Source organism: Diplotaxodon limnothrissa, linkage group LG20, assembly GCF_057381915.1.
Source record: "Diplotaxodon limnothrissa isolate DT_005_m linkage group LG20, D_limnothrissa_male_GT1.1, whole genome shotgun sequence".
Taxonomy (NCBI): Eukaryota; Metazoa; Chordata; class Actinopteri; order Cichliformes; family Cichlidae; genus Diplotaxodon; species Diplotaxodon limnothrissa.
The window spans coordinates 6195517-6213918 of NC_140615.1; the positions used below are offsets into that span (position 1 = coordinate 6195517).

The 18402-nt window shown below is 42.1% G+C and overlaps 1 protein-coding gene across 4 annotated transcripts in view; it reads left to right on the forward strand.

Annotated features, from left to right (window-relative positions):
- Positions 1-6603: 6603 nt before the first annotated feature.
- clstn1 (calsyntenin 1) overlaps positions 6604-18402 on the forward strand; it is a 37992-nt gene continuing 26193 nt past the window's right edge. For all 4 annotated transcript variants that reach the window (XM_085344511.1, XM_085344513.1, XM_085344512.1 and 1 more), the window contains exon 1: positions 6604-6853. In XM_085344511.1, coding sequence (XP_085200637.1) covers positions 6772-6853 — 82 coding nt within the window. In that variant the 5' untranslated portion in view covers positions 6604-6771. The remainder of the gene's footprint in view (positions 6854-18402) is intronic.

An 18402-nucleotide genomic window follows, 5' to 3' on the forward strand; every position in this document is an offset into this window, starting at 1 on the left:
AATTTCTATGGAAGGTGGTGATTTGTTTGCAAACTCAGACACTCAGCAATTTCGAGGAACCACTTGCCAATGAACTGGGGCATACACATTTTACCCTAGCAACTGCCAGAAGGCCTCTAGGCCTGTGTGACTGAGGCCTAAGGTGACCGACTTGCCTCAAGTGGCCAGAAGCTGCAGTGTTTTTATCTCATTTACTCAGTAAATCTAGCAAATTGTTTCTTTTACTTATCTACTTTATGGTTTATTTCAATTGTCAGCTATTATTCCAGCAGCTGTTTTAATGCTTTAATCATTTCTACTCTAATTTATGAAATTATCAGTGTGAACCATTTTTTCCATCACTTATCATCAGCGTTTAAACTTCTCCCCTCGATTTCCACTTTTCATGCACTGCCACAGCGCACACTGTTGGATCAAGTCCTGCTTTATATTTGCTGAGCAGGTGCTCTGCTCTTATAAGTCAAGTTCTGAGTACCACCTTGGCATTTTTAGTGTCTGTGGTTGGAAATCGCTGGTACTTCATTTACATCTGAACACTCCAACTTTGTCCGGCATGTCTGTATTCATCAGCTGCCATCCCCAGGCTCCTAATATTCAGCGCTTAAAATGAAAGACTCTGGGGAGTCAAGAGACCTTGCATATCACAAATGACTGATTGGAGTTGGGGTGACAGCCATGTTAGTGCCCCCTCCCTAAACTCTCCAAGGCAATAAAGCCAAGGAGGTGAGAGTTTCACACCAGCTTGACCCCCTATGAACAGTCTCCATGGCGTGTCAGAGGTGACCTTCTGTAGGGTTCAGGGGTGAAGGTCCTAAAACAATAATATAACAATCATTGCACCCGCCCCCTTCTGAGCAACCTGATGCCCATCTGGAATCCACCACATATTAACACAAAGATGGCTAAGAATTATGTTTAAGCTCTGCCTTCAAAATGAAATCAAACACATGTGATGTCTGGTACCAGCGTTAACCTAAAATGCAGCTCTCATGAATATTCCTGAACGTGCTGAGTGAAAGTTTAATCTGCAAGATCCTTGAACCCTGTTGAGTGGACCACAGTGCTCTGTTAGGTTATCACGCCTCCATCTGCTACATTCCCACTCACTCCGTGTCTTTAATCAGTAACAATGAGACCTGAGGCACCGCTAAAACTGCAATAGCACAGAGGGACAAAGTGCTTGATCAGGTTTTGATCAGTGTGCATATTACTCCACATATATCACCCCTAAAATAAACTGGGCAGCTGGAATTCTGCATTGCGTCACTGTGGAAAATGAAAACAAAAAGAGAAATGCACAGATTTCTGTGTCTCATCACGTCGGCTCCGTGCACTGACAGGATTTGTATTGGCTCCTGATTAATGACGGTGGGACTGTTTTAAAAAAAAAATTAAAAGGACCACTGACAGTGCATTTTCAGGCCATTTGTAGACAGAGTTTGTACACATTAAGGAAGAGCATATGTTTAATAAATGACCACAAGTGACAGCCCAAGGCAGCAAGATAAATGAGAGCTTCTTAAGTGGAGAGGAATCAGTCACCACGGGTATGTTTTAAACGTTCCCTGTGGGAAATGTTTGAATTAGATGGCAAAGGCAGCTTAAAGGTGCACAGCTTAGGTTCTTTGTGTGATTTGTTGCCGGGCTCCTGCACGTATAGCCATCGGCTTTAAAATTTCCTTTGGAAGAACTTGATATTGTCCCGAATTTCTAAAGTGAGATTTAATTTCTCCCCAGCTGAGGGTTTTTTAAAAACTGCAGTCATGAGCAAAGTCAAGGAGACACCCGTACCGAAGCAGAAAAAAAAAGCCTCGGTTTATAGAAAATGAATCTTTCAATGAAAATGTTCTCAGAAAATTGAGGATTACAAATGGATGAGGCGACACAAATTCAGCATGCGTGGGATACATTTTGATCTTCAGATATAGAAAGAGAATGTGACTTTAAATTTTTTTAAAAATGGAGGGAAATTGGCATGAAAAACTTTAATCCACTAAAATAACTTTGCTGAGCTTTGTTTTCCTGGGGCCAATTAAATCCTGGGACGAATATGCTGCTCCTTTGTGAAAGAAATACTAACAAAAACAAATAATTTGGTCTGTACACATCATTAATATAAATTCCCATCTAGGAAGTCATTACTTAATGTTTCTGTTGTGCCAAACAATCACCTTCTGAATAATTATTCTCGGTAAAGCCGGTGCCTGTTATCAAAAAAGTAGGACAGATAACAGAAGTCCAAATTCTCCTGGGAGGAAAAGCCAAAACTTTGTGATCTTTAATGACACAAGCCGCAGTCTAGACATGAAACAGGAAACAGAATATTGAGAAGCCGTAGTCTTTAATGGTCACGGCCACTTTGATTCCCATGGTAGCAGTCGAGTCTTTTTCATGCTCTGTTTGCTGCCAGCCGCCCACCATGATTGCAGCCCACAGTAACGTCTCTGATGGTGCGATTCCTACGGTCAGTGACTAAACACGTTCAACCCCTGCTGTCCATGCTGTGTGTGCAGCGCGGGCAGAAGGATGGCAACTGAGGTGGAAAGGTTTTTAAAGAATGTGAGCATCCATGAGGCATTCATGACCTTCAACCATGATAGCCTTGTAATGTATCTAAACTCCAAATCCTTGCCTGGAAGATGAAGAAGTGTGGTCGCTCTCTGTGATGGATAGCTATTTCATATTCTATTTCATGCTGAGGAGCTCGACAGTGGAGGGGAAAAAACTGTTGATGTCTTCTTTTTTCTTCTTCTTTTCGTTTCTGACCAAGAAACGAGAGGGAAGCGGCAAATTCTTACATTTTAGAAGCTAGAAACTCTTCTTAGCCTTGATTCTTCCACACAGCCTGAATTCTTTTAGCCAAGCTTTCTTGTCATTTAATAGATAATACTTCTCCAGGCTTCTACTGAAACCATTTCTGATGAGGCTTCAGTAAACAGGCTCAGATTTCTGTCAGGTAGTGTGTCAGGTGTTTGCACGATTTTTCCCTTTTTGTTAAGGAACCTGACTTTTAAATGCTGTTCATCGGATGTAGATTAGTTTGTATGGCTGCCACTTCTTTTGTCCTCCAATTATCCAGTTTCCTTAATTTTTTTAAGGACACAGTAAACACTGTATTGAGATATGCTGAGTTTTTAGCTAATAGTTCTGTGGGACTCACCTTACTGGTTCAAAAATACAATTTCATGCCTGTCAAACTGTGTTATCTTTGGTATTTTTTCCACATTCAACGAAAGAAATTGGGGGAAAAAATTATTTGTTCTTGCCCCTAAGCATACAGTTTAAAATCAGTACTTTGCTCAATTGTCTGTTGTGTGTAAACACAACACTGTTTCATCTCCCGAGTTATGTTTTTTTTTAATGATTTGCACTTCAGGGTTGAGTGTGTTAGCAAACAAACAAGGTCTGGACTGAAAATGAGGAAAACGGTTGCCAACATTCAAAGAACAATATGAAAGATCTTCACCTGGAAGTTGTTGCTCAGGTTTGGTGCTTGGAAGCAACATTTAAAGCAATCAAGGGTGGCTCAAGACTTTTGCACAACACTGTACAAAATCCAAAATGTCATATGTTATTGCAGCTTCCCTTTGTTGATCTATCATATTCCAGTCATTCATTTTCTCCCTCTTATCCAAATCAAAGTGGCGGGTGGGCTGGAGCATATTCCAGCTCTCATAGGGTAAAAGTCAGGGTACACAAAGAGACAGACAACCATTCACACCTACGGCTACTTTAAAATCACCAATTAACCTGACATGCATATCTTTAGACTGTGGTGGTGATGGGTGGGGGTTGGGTCAGTCTGCATGCAGGCAAATTTGCCCAACACACCCCTGCTGCCCCATAATATACTCCATCACAATCATCTCTCGTGACTTCTCTGTTGACTTACACTGATTTCTTGCAAATAATCCGAAGTCACTGTTGAGTCACTGTTTTTTTTTTAATGCTCGTCTTCATTGCCATAGCTTGACTCACCTTCATTGTTTAGAAATAACAAAGGACAGATATCCTGAAACCTTTTTTCCCCAAAACACTGCTTGGACTAAGCAAAAAATCCGTTACCTACCAACACTCATGTGTGGATATTAGTGAGGCTGACAGGTACAGCTCTGCTTATGGAGCCAAACCACTGCTCCAAATGAGACAGACTACTAAGTTACTCTTAGTAAGAATGCATTCGTAGCAGACATTAAACTATCAGCAGTTGTGAAAACCCCTGAAGAGCACAGTGTTTCTCTCACAGTGGGTAAAATGCTCCTGAGGAAGTTGCACCTACCTGAGCTTTTGTTGTTGTCTCACACCTATTCACTAAGCCCTCCTATTGACTGTCATTGTATCCTAAAGAAATGATAATGGCCACTCTGTCTTTCTTCCAGAGTGGCGGGGATCTGTGAGAGAAGCCTTGTGTGCGTGCATGTGTGTGCATGTGTGTGTGGTGCTGGGTGTCCACTTTCTCTCGTTCACTTCATGTGTTGCCAAACTGGAAACAAACAGGCATTGTGCTCCAGTTCTGCGGCGGTGGCCCTGAAGTTCCTGTTTATGGACCCATCACTTAATTGTGGCCTCACACAACTATGCCCATTATCTGCTGTTTCCCTGTGAATACTGTAGCCAGTGCGGCTTTGCTGAGGTCTAATGGAGGGCCTCTATCCTTCCAACATCTATATATGATTTGTTTGGGACAGTTTTTGAAGTAAAAATCAACAGATATGTAACAAGATTCCTTGCTTCACAGCGAGAGTTTGCATCATGGGCTGCTGACCTTTTCTTTCTGATTTCCCAAGTAAAATAATTGAAGCTACATGTGTCTGAATTTGCATGAGCAGCAGCCGTAGCAAAGTTCTCAGTGTGATGCAAATTTAGCGATGCAGACGCATCTGAAGTAATTCTTTGATTGCTTCGCATCCTCCTCTCCTTAGGGGTGCTATCTATATCTGAGGGTGTTGATTAGATAGCAGTCTCCACCCACATTTGCAATTCAAGGAATTGCTATTCTCACATTGCTATGCGCACCGCCGTGTGGTTGTTCCGCAGGGTGAAGACTGTAGTTAACTCATAAATGATCAATATGCCATACAAGCCTCTTTCACAGAGAGTGAGCTTTCTGAATGTCCCTCTGTGGAATAGAGACGGGGTGAAATGCATGGATGTACTTTTGATTTACAATTCCCATCTTGCCTGTCAGGACTAAAGGATTAAAAACAGCTTTTTAAGCTTCGCACATAAACAGTTTCATACATTTTGTCACATTCTGGTACAGACGTCTTGTTGAAATATCAATTTTTACCACGTCTGGATTATCCATCCAGGGCCTTAACGCATCGGGCACTTATGTGTTTAATCTACTCTCTGCCAGCAATGTTCTCTGTCCTGTCCAGTGGAATCCTTTGAGATAACTGAGGGAACTGAGATCTGCAGCTAGTGATGACAGCCTGCGTGACCATGGGTCAAACACAAATTTGCAAGTAAACTGGAAATTTGTCAAGCTGCCCTTTGTTGGCCCCTATGTTTCATGTGTTAAGTACTCTGTTCAAATCAGCCATGCACTTTAAATCATGGCGACCACTTAGAGCCTGCTATCCCCACAGATCCCCACATAGCACCGGAAAGCATCTGACCCTGGACCTCAGTCTTAGTTTAGCCGCCCGTGCTAAACTAGCTGCACGCTCCCACAATAACAGTATTGACGTCACTGACCATCATTGGACACGTGCTGCCTTCAGGTGCTCATTTTAAACTCAGATTTTGGATATTTGGAGAGCTGACATAGAATGGATAGAGATGGAAAGAAGAGACAAAATAAATAAATAGATAAATAAAACAGATAAAATGCAACCCAGTAGGCTTCATTAAACATCTAACAGTATTAATTTGATCCTAGTGCATGTGAGTTATGGTTATTTAAGCAACTGGCCTAATATGGATGTTTTCTGATACTTAAATATGGATGCATTTAAAATGTACGATGTGCCATGCATTCCGGCGCTTCTCATACATGAATGTGTTTACCTGCTATGGGGACTGATAAACTAATATTTCCTTTCCCTACACACAGCCTTACATTTGATTGGCACCCAGAACACTCGATTCAATATTTAAACTAAACTTTAACACATAACTATAAGTAATCTTCCCTGTAACAGCGCAGCATTTATTTTACTTCAGGTTTGGTACTTCTCCCCCAAATGTAAAAATTAGACAGATGCTGTGACAGATGCGGTTTTCCTAATAGATAATATTGAATTTTGCTCTCATACGATAAAGTTAATTAAATACAGTTTTATTTAGGCTGTCCTTCTTCGTTTAATATCGGGAATCCCAGCTTCATTGATACATTTGATACGTACGAGTCTGTTTTGATACATTTAACATTACATTAGGTGAAACAATCTCAATACACGCCTCCTTTTTGTATTTACACTGTGACTAGGTGGTTGCTTAATACACAAACGGTGTCATCGGGCGCACACCCATGAGTAAGATTTAGGTCTGTGTGTATTTTGGTACATCCGGACAGGTCTGGGAATTCTTTCCGACAGTCCCTGAACGCCTCGAGCTGCAAAACTGCGAGAGAAGCGGTGATTGAAGAGGATAGCAGAGCGGCGGTGGCGACGACGACGGCCATCTTAGAGCTACCGTGGTAACCGACACACTCATCTCCTGGATTTAATTTTTCATGTGAGACAAACACTCCGCCTGACTGACGAAGGGAAGAGGAAGAAGAAGACGGCTGTTTTTAACTTCGCCGCGGTTGAACTCGAAGTCGGGATGCGGTTCCGAGGGAACAAGCAATTTGCATCCGCAGTCGGACTGGTCCTCGGACTATTATGTGCGGTGGAGGCAGCTAAAGGTAACTAAGCTGGGATTTAGATCCCGTTGTGTCTCGTGAGTGTCAGAGGCAGACAGTCTTTTATTTCATTTTATTGTTTGTTTGCGGCTGTCTGAAGCCACTTAGTCGCTCCAGGACGCTGAAGGTTACAAAGAGCGGTTAGCAGACAGGGGCTGTGCGGTCCTGAGGGGGGGATGCGTGTCCAGTAACCTGCTCCGGGATTGCCAGCCCCGGAGCCGCAGCGGATGGATGTGGCGAAGTATCCCGCCGGTGGACAAGTGCATCCCGCGATGCTTTGTCCAGTGCAGCCTGAAGCAGAGGGAAATTAGCCATTATGGTCCAACTGCACTTATTCCCTGTCCTGCTTAACATTGCCTCCTTAGTGCAAGAAGTGTGCCGCTTTATGAGATAATATCGAGGCTGTGAATGACCCCCTTCTGTCATCCGCATCGATTCTATTTTTGGCATCTAGTCACTTCTTTAAACTCCTTTTTTTTATCTTTGTGTTTTGTATTATTAGGATTAAAAATCCGCTTCAGCCGCTGCATGCTTTGTAATATTGCCCGTGGCTGGCACTCCCTGTACTAATCTTGTTTTTAAATACGTTTGAGTACATCTGGATTAGGGCTAGTGGTGATATGTTTCTTTACCCCCAACCCACCCAGTTTTTTTTTGTGTGTGTGTGTCTGTTTTATGGCCATGCTGTTAAAACCACGCAGGTTTATTTTTCCATTAGTGGGTTTAATACTTGGGGTTTGGCAACGTTGTGTTCGCACCAGGATCGAGTGGCTTGGTTGGCTGCGCATTGCAGATCCTCTTCACCCTGTCCCTGTTTCGTTGGTAGATTTAAAAATTTTATGTGGTGTGATCACGGGCTTAAAGTGGGGGGAAAACACACACACGCTCAGTAGGTCTGGGCCTACTTTTGTGCAGAAACTATGCAAGACCCGAAAGTGCATCTGCCCTCTTCTTGTGCAACGTCACCGGTGGGCATTTGCTGCAGGGCGGTCCACCTCTCCTGCTCTACAGTGGCTCCAATCTGACCACCGTCGATGCGTGATTTACACATCGTGTTTCATCGTTAAACTCCCAATCGGCACACTCCCTAGCGTGAGCTTCCTGTTTCAGGGTGTGTAGAGGCAGGTGCGACTTAATCACCGGCCATATCGGCATGCCCAGGCAGGGCTACAGAAGCCAGGGTGTGCTTTTGTCTTTAACAGTTATTGTGATGAGAATACAGGCGGTGAAATAGACACAGATTTTAAAAAATGTCTGCACAAATAAAGGGTGGGGTGGGGGGATTATTCTAGTCGTAATTCAGTTGTTTCCAGGTTAAGCAGCTGGGAATGCACCGCTTGTACAGCAGTAACTTCATTTCTTTTTCCATCCATCAAAAGAAAGAAAAGGCCTGTAGCACCTAGGCCTGGATAGTGTGGCTGCCTTTTAATGATCTACTAAAGAGCGTGCGTGAATGCATGCGTGCAAAGTGCACCTGCTGCCTTTCCTGTGCTTATCAGCGGACAATACCTGTGAACTGGGCATCTTGATGTTGGCTTATCTTTTATTAACCAAAGATTACTTGCTTGTTTGTTTGCACTCTTCCCTACAGCTTTGTTTTCATTGCTTTTTTCCCTTCTCATTACCAGCCATCTCGCAGCACATGAAGAAACCAGACAGTCCTTGGGTAGTGGTTCTTGTTCCCTTCTCTCGGTGTTAGCAAATATTAGCACTATGGAAACTGATTGAGCTGAAAAGCTTGGCACAAACAGGTGATTTGGCAAACTCTGACCCACAACTCAGACCGATAACACGGCCGTAAGACGTTAAGGATGTGTTGAAACGCTATCTTTTTGGCTCCACCTATGATCATATGATCCATCCGATTGGTGTGTGTACCAATAAAGTCAAGAGCCAAACAGACACATCACTTGTTTTTCCGAGGTCTCACCCGTGTAACTTATTTAGTTTTCTGTATACTGTGAGCAGCGGCTGTGTGTCTCCCATGCTCCAGAGTCAAAACATTAGGTCTGCTGGGATGCCTGAGTTTGTTCTGTGCACACAGGGTCAGACAAAAGAGAGGCCGGCTTGTTGGGAAGTTCCTTCATTCATCATTGAATTAAGCAATTGTAGTTGAACAAATCGGATGCCCTGCTTTGTGGGGTGCAGAGTTAACATGTGCGTTCTTCTCGCATTGCTGGGGCTTTTTCAAGTCAGAGACACCCCCCCCTGCACGCTGCCCAAAAAAAGCTTCCTAGCCCTGCATTAGCTGCAGAAGCCCATCACCAATCAATAGTTACAGTTAAAACAATGTAAATAAACTATTTATTTAACAGCTCAGCTCTGAGGTGTCTTATGGCAACCTCATTAAAACATTCTTCAATGGTGTAATTAGCTCAATTAATTAGTTATTACGTCAACATTTTGCTCAAATTACTAATAATTTCATTTGTAATCTAATCACTTATCTCGTGCTTTTTCATGGTTAAACAAAAGCTGCAAAAATGCTGCACTGATTGAAACTGCTTGCCAGGCTTATAAAAAGCCCCTCATTCCAGGGATCAGAGCATCCCAGACACCAAGTGATGGATGATTGCCATTTGTGACTTTGCTGACCTTGAAGGAAATATATACTCTTACATTTTCTACATGCTGCCGACTGTCTCAATGGAGCCCATTTCAAGCCTTCAAACTAGCAGCGATCCGGCTGACGTATGTTATCTTGCCGTGTTATGGCAAGCAGAAACTATGTGGATGCACACAGCTGACAATGACTGCATTGTTTGCCTCTTCCATGCAGCTCGAGAACCACTGTGGCGTCCTGCTATTCAGAGTCAGTCCAGAGACTTGTGTTTTTCCTTAGAAAGTATGCCAGTAAGTATGGGGTTGGGACAAAACATTGATAAAGTCATATCTCGCTGTTTGCTCTCGAGATGCAATTATCGGGTGAAAATGTCGATCTTTTAATAAAACGTGCAGCAGCGGCTCTAAACAGTTTCCCCTGATAGTTTGTCTTAGTAGAGTCACCGCTTTATGACTCCTCCTCGTGGTGCTTATCAAATGATTGATGGTAAACTGAACCGAGGCTGCAGTGAAAAAGAAATTTAAGGGGGAAAAAAGACAAATCGCACATTTAATTTCACACATTCTTGAAACTGAATGCAAATTATAATAAATATGCACAGACCACACTGCAGTGAGTTAATGCATCACTCTTGCTTTTTGCTTTGTTTTTTGTCTTTAATTATGCAAATATTGTGATGTATTGTAGGCAGTTTTGTCTCAGAGTCGCTCATTGAGGCGTTATCATGGTCTTAGCATACAGTGATATTAGTTAGATGGCATGGCAGCAGCTTAAGATCCAAAAGTGTGATGTAGCGCTGAAATTAAAACTGAGCTCACTTAATTAGCTGATACGTGTGTTGCATAAAAGATGGATTGCTTCAACATTATTTTAAGTTGTTGAAGAAGGAAGCATCTAGAAAGAACTTGTGGGAGGGGGGAACACACGTAGCTTTCCTGAAACATGATTAAAAATATGAAACGCATACCCCTTTTTTTCTTTAAACTGTTTGAATAACAAAAATACAAACCTGATTGTGACTCGCTCTGTCATTTATTCTTAATTTCCCATTCACCCATTAATCCTTTCATCAGAAAAGCATGTTTGAACTAGGTGTGAACAGCTCCACAGGGCTACAGGAAGGTGGATGCTTTCAGTGCAATTACTGCCTTGTTTTCAGAAACTTTGCGCGCTTAATGTTTCTTTGTTATGCTGGTGCACCACTTGCTGCGAAAATGTTTTGGGTGCATGCCGTGAAAAACTGATTACATATTTAGATTGTGTAAAGGTAGTTAGTTTTAAATACATCATGCCCACCACACATTGGAAGTTTTCTGCTTATCGAGTTCAGGTATTTAGGTAAAGGTAGCCATGTTTGCAAGGATTAAAAGCCTCAATGATTAAAATGCTTCATGCAAACCCACCAATTAGAAGATCCTGCCTTTGTTGAAGCTAGTGGTAGAGATGGAGCGAAACAAAACTGGTCTGTATCTGACAAACCTTTTATTGGAAATCAGAGCCATTACTACTTCGACTATTTCTGGAAAGTTAGACAATTGTGTGCATGCGAAAATTCCTTTTTGTTTTGTTTTTTGTTCAAATGGTTCATGTGTATGCTCTTCATCGGCTAGCCTCATGTAGGATCCGTGTAAAGAGTGAAGCTCTAATATGAATTTTAATCAGATTGAAGAAATTTTGCACATTTAACACGGCTAGTGGGCAAGAGGTTGGGTGCACCCTGGTCAGGTCGGTTAGCAGTTTGTGGCATTCCTACAGCCAATTTAGAATCAGCATTTAAAGTAACAAACATGTCTTTGGACTGTGGGGAGGAAACCAGAGGATATATCTTGGATATAAATGGGTACAATGTGACGATCCTGGAAAAAAAGAAAGAAAGAAAACGGTACTTTGTTCTTCTTGGCACAGAATTTAAGGGTCACACATTTTATTGTGAATGGCTACAGGGTGATATAATTAAATCTAGTCGTCTGGGTCATGGCCTACACCAGATTTCATTAAAAATGTATTCACTGAGATCAACGAACATCATGTCCAAGCTGGATTTAATATTGAATGTTTCTTCTGTGGAGACTCACAAGAAGCATTACAAAAAAGTTGCCCTCTTTTGGCCTGAATAACAGTTTGCTTGCCCTGAAGGGAAGCTCCAGTCACACTCGTTACCTCTTAACATTTTTCAGTATTTATTCAGAGATTTCTCAGAGGAACAAAGGGCTTTTATTGGCTAGATGTTTGGGAGGGGTCGGGATCTCGACTGATCACGTCACAGTGCGGTCACTGTTCATGGAGTTGCGCCTCAAGCCCCTGAAGAATGTGTGTATGAGTTAATCCCCCGAGAGTGCTAAGCATTTCCATTTGGTAGTTTGCCACTTAGGCCACGACAATACTGGACTCAATTTGTGTCTGTGATGACTTTCCTCTCATTGGTGCCTTCAGGAGCTGAAAGGAGTCAGTGAACTGTCAAGAATGGGTCATTCAGTTGTGAATATTAAGCCGGCCAGAATACTGGGAAGTTGTGTCGACCACCAAGAAAGGAGTCTGGAGTCAAGTCAGCCTGTGGTTGTTAACTTTTGCGTGAGATATAAAAATAACAACGTGAGAAAGTGCTTTTTCATTAATTTCCCCGCTTAAATCTGCCTTAAATCTTTCTTTTTTTTCATATCTCTTTCTGCATTTGAAACTAACACTGCAATAAACTACCCAGGTCTGCAGAGAATGTAATAAAAATATCCCCTTTCCTCATAAAAATGTCAAAAGTGAAACCGAATTCATAGAATGCCGTAAAGTAATAGCCAGTGATGATTATCCTATTGTGTTATTTCTATAAAAGTGTAATAAAAACCAGAGCGAACAGGGTTTAACTGAGTTCAGCAGCTTATCTGGCTGTTACCTCCTACCATTGCTGCCGGGCGAAGATATTAACCCGCTCAGCTATTCACATTTAGGCGTGTTCTCATTAAGATTTGGTTTCCCTGAGAAGCAGGTAACCAGAGAGCACATCACCTGCCGCAGGTCGGCTACACCCGAGCATCTGGTTAGTTTCGTCTGTTTTTCTCTTGTGTTTTCACTCTCACTGGCCCCTTTTGTGCAGCTCGCACAGAGAGGTGATTGAGTTGCGTTCAAGGCCCCGCAGCTCCCCACCCCCGCTTCAGAGGACCGCCGTGTCGTCCGGGGTGTGTTCACTCTGTTGGGCGGTTGTGACTGCACGGAGGACAAACAAATGTTGTTGCCTGGCAGGGAAACTGAGAGGCTCTCCTGTGTGAGCCGAGTGTTTAAGGAGTGAAGGGGGCCTGAAGTCTGGGCTGCGTTAAGGGTCTTCGGGGTTCTGTGAACAGTCCAGTCTGTGATGGAAGTAGCTTACGTCAACAAGCTCCAGAGCTTTTAAGGCAAGGCAAACAGAGAAGTGTGCCTGCTTTTTCACACCGTGAGCAGATTATTCTTTGATTATTTCTGGTCCACAAAAATGGACTAAATAGTTCAAGTCATTCCTTGGCTCACATTTGCAAGCATCACATACCTTAAGCTGTTTGGCCATAGCTTCTGTTTCACTGTGCTGCCTTAAATCCCTGAAGTTGTCATCTAATTTGCAACGAAGGCACACCTGTCTATGAGGCAAACTTTTCTTCTGGCTAGCACAAAATTATTGAATAATTTTACATAGTTAAAATGCATATGCTGAGGCAGGGGATATAGCTGGGGCATTCAGCATATTCTTCTGTTAGAATAATGTTTATTTAAGTTTCTAGACTCTCCATGAAAAACCCATAAGGTCTGACTATTGCCTCAGTGCACACACTCCCTCCTTCTTTTCTCAGTGCAGCTACTCCTGCAGCTAATGGGACAAATGTGATCAACCTGGCAACAACAGGCTTTATTTAGTCTCAGACAACACACTCTGCACGCGCTGCTTGTAGACCAGGGGTCACCAACCTTTTTGAAAGTGAGAGCTACTTCTTGGGTACCGATTAATGTGAAGGGCTACCAGTTTGACACACACTTCTCAAATAACAAATTTCCTCAGTTTAACTTAATTATGTGTTATCATTAATAATTAATGATATTCATCTATGTACGGACACTAATTATGTTAATTATTTTTCACCATAATTATAAAGAATGCAATTAGGAAACAAGGTAGGAAACATAAATATCAATATGCAACGCTTTATTTCTATATATCTCTGCAAGTATTTACATTTTGAAGTGATCACTTCTACAACATTTTCACTTACCACTAACAAATTTTAACAAATCATGCACTGTTACATACATTATTTTTGTATGTATGTAACATACAAAAAATCAACTTTCAAATTTTACAGAACTTTTCACCAAATTGGCAGCATTTTAAAGCAAATTGTCACATGTTACACTTAACAAACACATTTGTTTTTCAATAATTAAATTAAACTTTGACATGACACTGTAATGTTGCCACTGAGAACTGTTCTCAAACTCTTGACCAAGTCGGTTTATGACTTGAGTGTACTTTTCTGCAACTTTGTCAAAAGTCTCAGATGCAGAAGCATTGTCTTTCAGCACCATCTGCACAGAGGGAAAGTGCAGCACCTTTTTTCTCTGTAAATGCACAGAGAAAATGTTCATCTGGGCTTTAAATCCATTTAAAGCACTTATCATGTCAGCAACAGTCTTACCTTTGCCTTGCAGCTCACAGTTCAAATGGTTCAGTTTCCCAGTAATGTCTGTTAAAAACGCAAGGTCAAGTGTCCACTCAGTGTCCTCCAGCAGAGATGTGTCTTCCCCTTTGGATTGCATGAACTCCTTGATTTCACCCAAAAGTGACAAAAAACGAAGCAAAATCCGTCCCCTGCTGAGCCATCGGATTTCCGTATGTAGTAGCAGGTCACCATATTCAGCTGACAGCTCCTCCAATAGCACCTTGAATGTTCTGTGCTGTTTAGCTCTGGAGCGGATGCTGTTTATGATCTTCACGACGGGAGTCATGACGTGCTCGAAGCCGATCACGTTTGGGCATAACGCCTGCTGGTGAATGATGCAGTGGTAATGCATGAAGTTTGGGAACTCTGTGTCACCTTTACAGTGAGCGATGAATCCCGTATGTCGGCCGATCATAGCAGGAGCCCCGTCGGTAGTCACTGATACCAGCTTTTCCAACGGTACCTTTTTCTTCGCGAAAAACTCCTTCACCGCGTTATAGATGTCAACTCCCTTCGTTGTTGTCTTTAGCGGCAGTAGTGTCAGACGTTCTTCTTTTGTGGAGAAACCATCAAATACCATCCGGATAAAGACCATCAGCTGTGCTGTACTGCTGCTGTCGACGGACTCGTCACACTGGATGCTAAACCAACTGCACTTTGCCAGATCCTGATCCAACTGATCGGCCAAGTTCCCGGACATAGCCGACACTCTTCTAACAATTGTAGTTGCCCCCAGCTGGACATCAGAGAGAGTGGAGATTACATCGTTTCCATATTTCTCGTCTTTAAGCACAGTTTTTGCAATTATCATCATTGCTTCTTTGAAATACTCCCCGTCTAAAAATGCCTTCTTTTTCTTAATCATGAAATGTGTAGCTCTAAATGAGGCTTCGGTTGCTTTTTGAGAGTTTTTCACCGGTCTCGTGAAAAAAGACTGCTGTTTGCTCAAACCTGCCTTTAATTCGCGGGCCTTTTCCGCTCGCAGTGTGCTGCCCTTTGGGTAGTTAGCATGGTAGCTTGTGTGACACGTTCGGAAATGTCTCTCCACGTTGTGCCGCTTTGCCGTTGCCACAGTTGCCCCGCAAATGAGACACACGCATGAATCTTTCACAGTGGTAAAAAAAAACTCTTCCTCCCATTCACTGTGAAAATTATGTTTTCTTCCTTTTTTCCGCCATGTTTTCCTCATCTCCTCACCTTTGCCTTTGCTGGTCTTCACGGCAACTGTTTCCGTGGAGACCAGCTAGCACTAAATATTAGATCATGATCTAATATTTAATAATAAACATTTTTTTAATATATTATCTCTAACAAATTAACGCCAATGCAATTGTGATAAAAAAAAAATAGCAAGAAAAAATAAAAATAGATGCAGCTTACTGGTAAGTTGTTATGGTGAGCTATTTTTAGAACAGGCCCGCGGGCGACTCATGTGGTCCTTGCGGGCGACCTGGTGCCCGCGGGCACCGTGTTGGTGACCCCTGTTGTAGACCATTCAGCCACTTGTATTCCCTTGATTGGCCAATTTTCCTACTAAGTTTATTATATTTCTCAGTCTGGTTAATCAATCAGTGGAATGAGGCTGATTATTCAGTGTGTGTGTGTGTGTGTGTGTGTGTGTGTGTGTGGTATATCATAAATAAAATTTCCATATACTTGGATGTATGTGATAGGCATGAATGAATGCTCTAATTGTTGCTGCACAAAGGGTAAGTGTTGCTCTGGTGTGACCAGCCATAGCTCTGCATTTGCATGTAATCAAACAAGATTTCAAGACTTGCAGGCTGCCGGCCTGTCAAATATAAAATCGACGAAGCAGACCTCCACTGAATGTCACAGGCCTCACGTGTGACTGCAGCATCATCATTACACAACAGGTCCTCGGAGGTTCACCGGCATTACGAGGCTTGATCTGATAATTACAGACTGATCATCTGCTGCTATCATGCAGCTACAGAACCACCACTCACAACCACTAGCACTTTATATAGCCTCTGTAGAAACTATCTACACCCTCACTTATCTTAACTGCACTACTGTATAGCTCTGTGTAAATAATCATTCTGTACATTCGATAATTTTTATCCTACAACTGTTTACAACTTGCATAGTTCCCATTTCTGTATAGCTGTATATCCCAGATTCTGTAAAGTTATTTATTTCATATTCTGTATAGTTTTTCATATTTATATCCTGTTCATATCCTGTACATAGCTTGTACTCACTACAGCCTGTACATACTTATAGTTATAGAATATTCACAACATACTTCATACCGTGTACATTATAACATACCATAATAGACCCATTTCTGTAATATACTCACATATCTATATTATTGCTAATATATATTGTAATATATCTATATCACTAAAGCACTTCTGGATGGATGCAAACTGCATTTCATTGCCCTGTACCTGTGCATGTGCAATGACAATAAAGTTGAATTCTATTCTATTCTATTCAATCTGGACAGCTGTGGCATTTTTCTCTGGTTCTTCTAGAGTAAGGACGAGTGAGCCGTGTTCTTATTGTGTTTGGTTTAATCTGTACTGTTAGGGAGGATTATACAATGAAGTGAAAACTTTTGGCAAGTGGTTTGAGATTAAGATTTTTATCCTTGTGTTTCCCTTAGGGGAAATATGTTGTGGGCTCAGAGTTGCTGCCAGAGTGTTGGTGTTGGGGAGGAGGATTCACAGTCCTGGCATAGATGGAGAACGAGTGTAAAGGCTGCCTATTGAATCTCAGGATTACCAGCACCTATTGTGACTCTAACGTTCTCGCAGGAAGTATTTCATCACGGTTAATAGGCCAAACTGTATAGGTTAGGCTTCTATAAAAGAGCAAGGCAACCATAGTCGGGACTTTGTCTTTGTGTCCAAGTGAATGGACAGCATGTAACCCAGTGCAACTCCACCACAGATTTGAGGTTTTCTGTTGTTTACTTTATTTCTTTTGAGCAGATTTGATCTCTATCTAGCTGCAGCACTTGCCAATCGTGATTTAGTATATATGAAAATTGAAACCTAAAATGCTGAAAAGGAAAACACAAATCTTCATTTCAAGTCCTCAAATGCCCCTCTGCTTCATGAGAGCTCAGTGCAGGTGGCAGAGACGCAGAGCTGATTAGTCGAAGGCATGCCACAGCACAGCTTGGCGCACACAGACAAATCGAGTACTTGATCCTGGTCCATCTGTGTCATCAGTCAGCTGTGTTTCAACTTTGCTCTCCAAAATGTTCTCGATCTCTGTAGTTCTTCCTGTCATTTGAGCATCTTTTATGCTCACAGCTTAACCCTGTCTCATGGTAGCGCACGCTGAAAACCATGTCCATCCGTTATATCAGCACTGGTGTGGCAGTATTGTCTGAGTGGCGACACTTATCGTTCAGGAGAATACTGTGGCAGCTACCTGCGCTTTAATGGCGGACATAAATAGAACTGACTGTGTGATAAAGATGTGGAAGAGACACAAGTCCCTTTGGAATTGCATCAAGAAGGGCATCTGGCTTAAAAATCTGCCAAATCAAACATGTGACTCTACCTGTTGTCGTGCCCCCCCTCACCCTTGTGAATAAGGGAGCCCGATGAAAGTAGCTCCATGCCGACCTCTACATGTACACGATCAGAATTTGGCAGGAATTTGTTTTCTCCAGGTTTCTTTGATGTCTTTATATCTCGCTCGTTGCACGACCTTGTCATTGAATGAAATAGACGCATCCCATTATAGGATTAAATGACATTGGCCTTATTTGCTGTGTAACAGGATTGCATGGCGCTGTGTGGTTGCCGGCCTGGAAGTGCATCCAGTGGCCCACCATCTGTGCACATTTAGTAATAATATCTCGATATGTGTGTTTGTCTCCAGCTTCTGACACATTCATCCCTCAGAGGCTTCTTGTATATTTTCATTTTTCCCGTGTCTATCTTTCTGTGTTTTGTGAACTTATTTGTATTCATGGTTATTGGCGGGGGGATAATGCTGCCTGAAAAGACTTTATTACACCGCAAAAGGCCAAGATTGGTTTCAAATGTCTGTGTATTTATGGCCCAGCTCTGCATATAACATTTATACTGAGTACAAAGACTTGCTTGTGTTAAAAATAGGATGGTGAATAACTAGTCCATTTTTCTCTTAATCTTTAAATATATGCATGTGTGTGCAGTGGTTAAAAATGGCTTTCCTTTTCTGTTCACCTTTTACCTGATAAGTCTGCACCACAGAATTTAAATGACACATTAAATGTGGTTAATGATGCACCATCCCTACTGTTTATTTCTCTAGGCATCTTAAAAATGAGCGTGTTTCTTTTC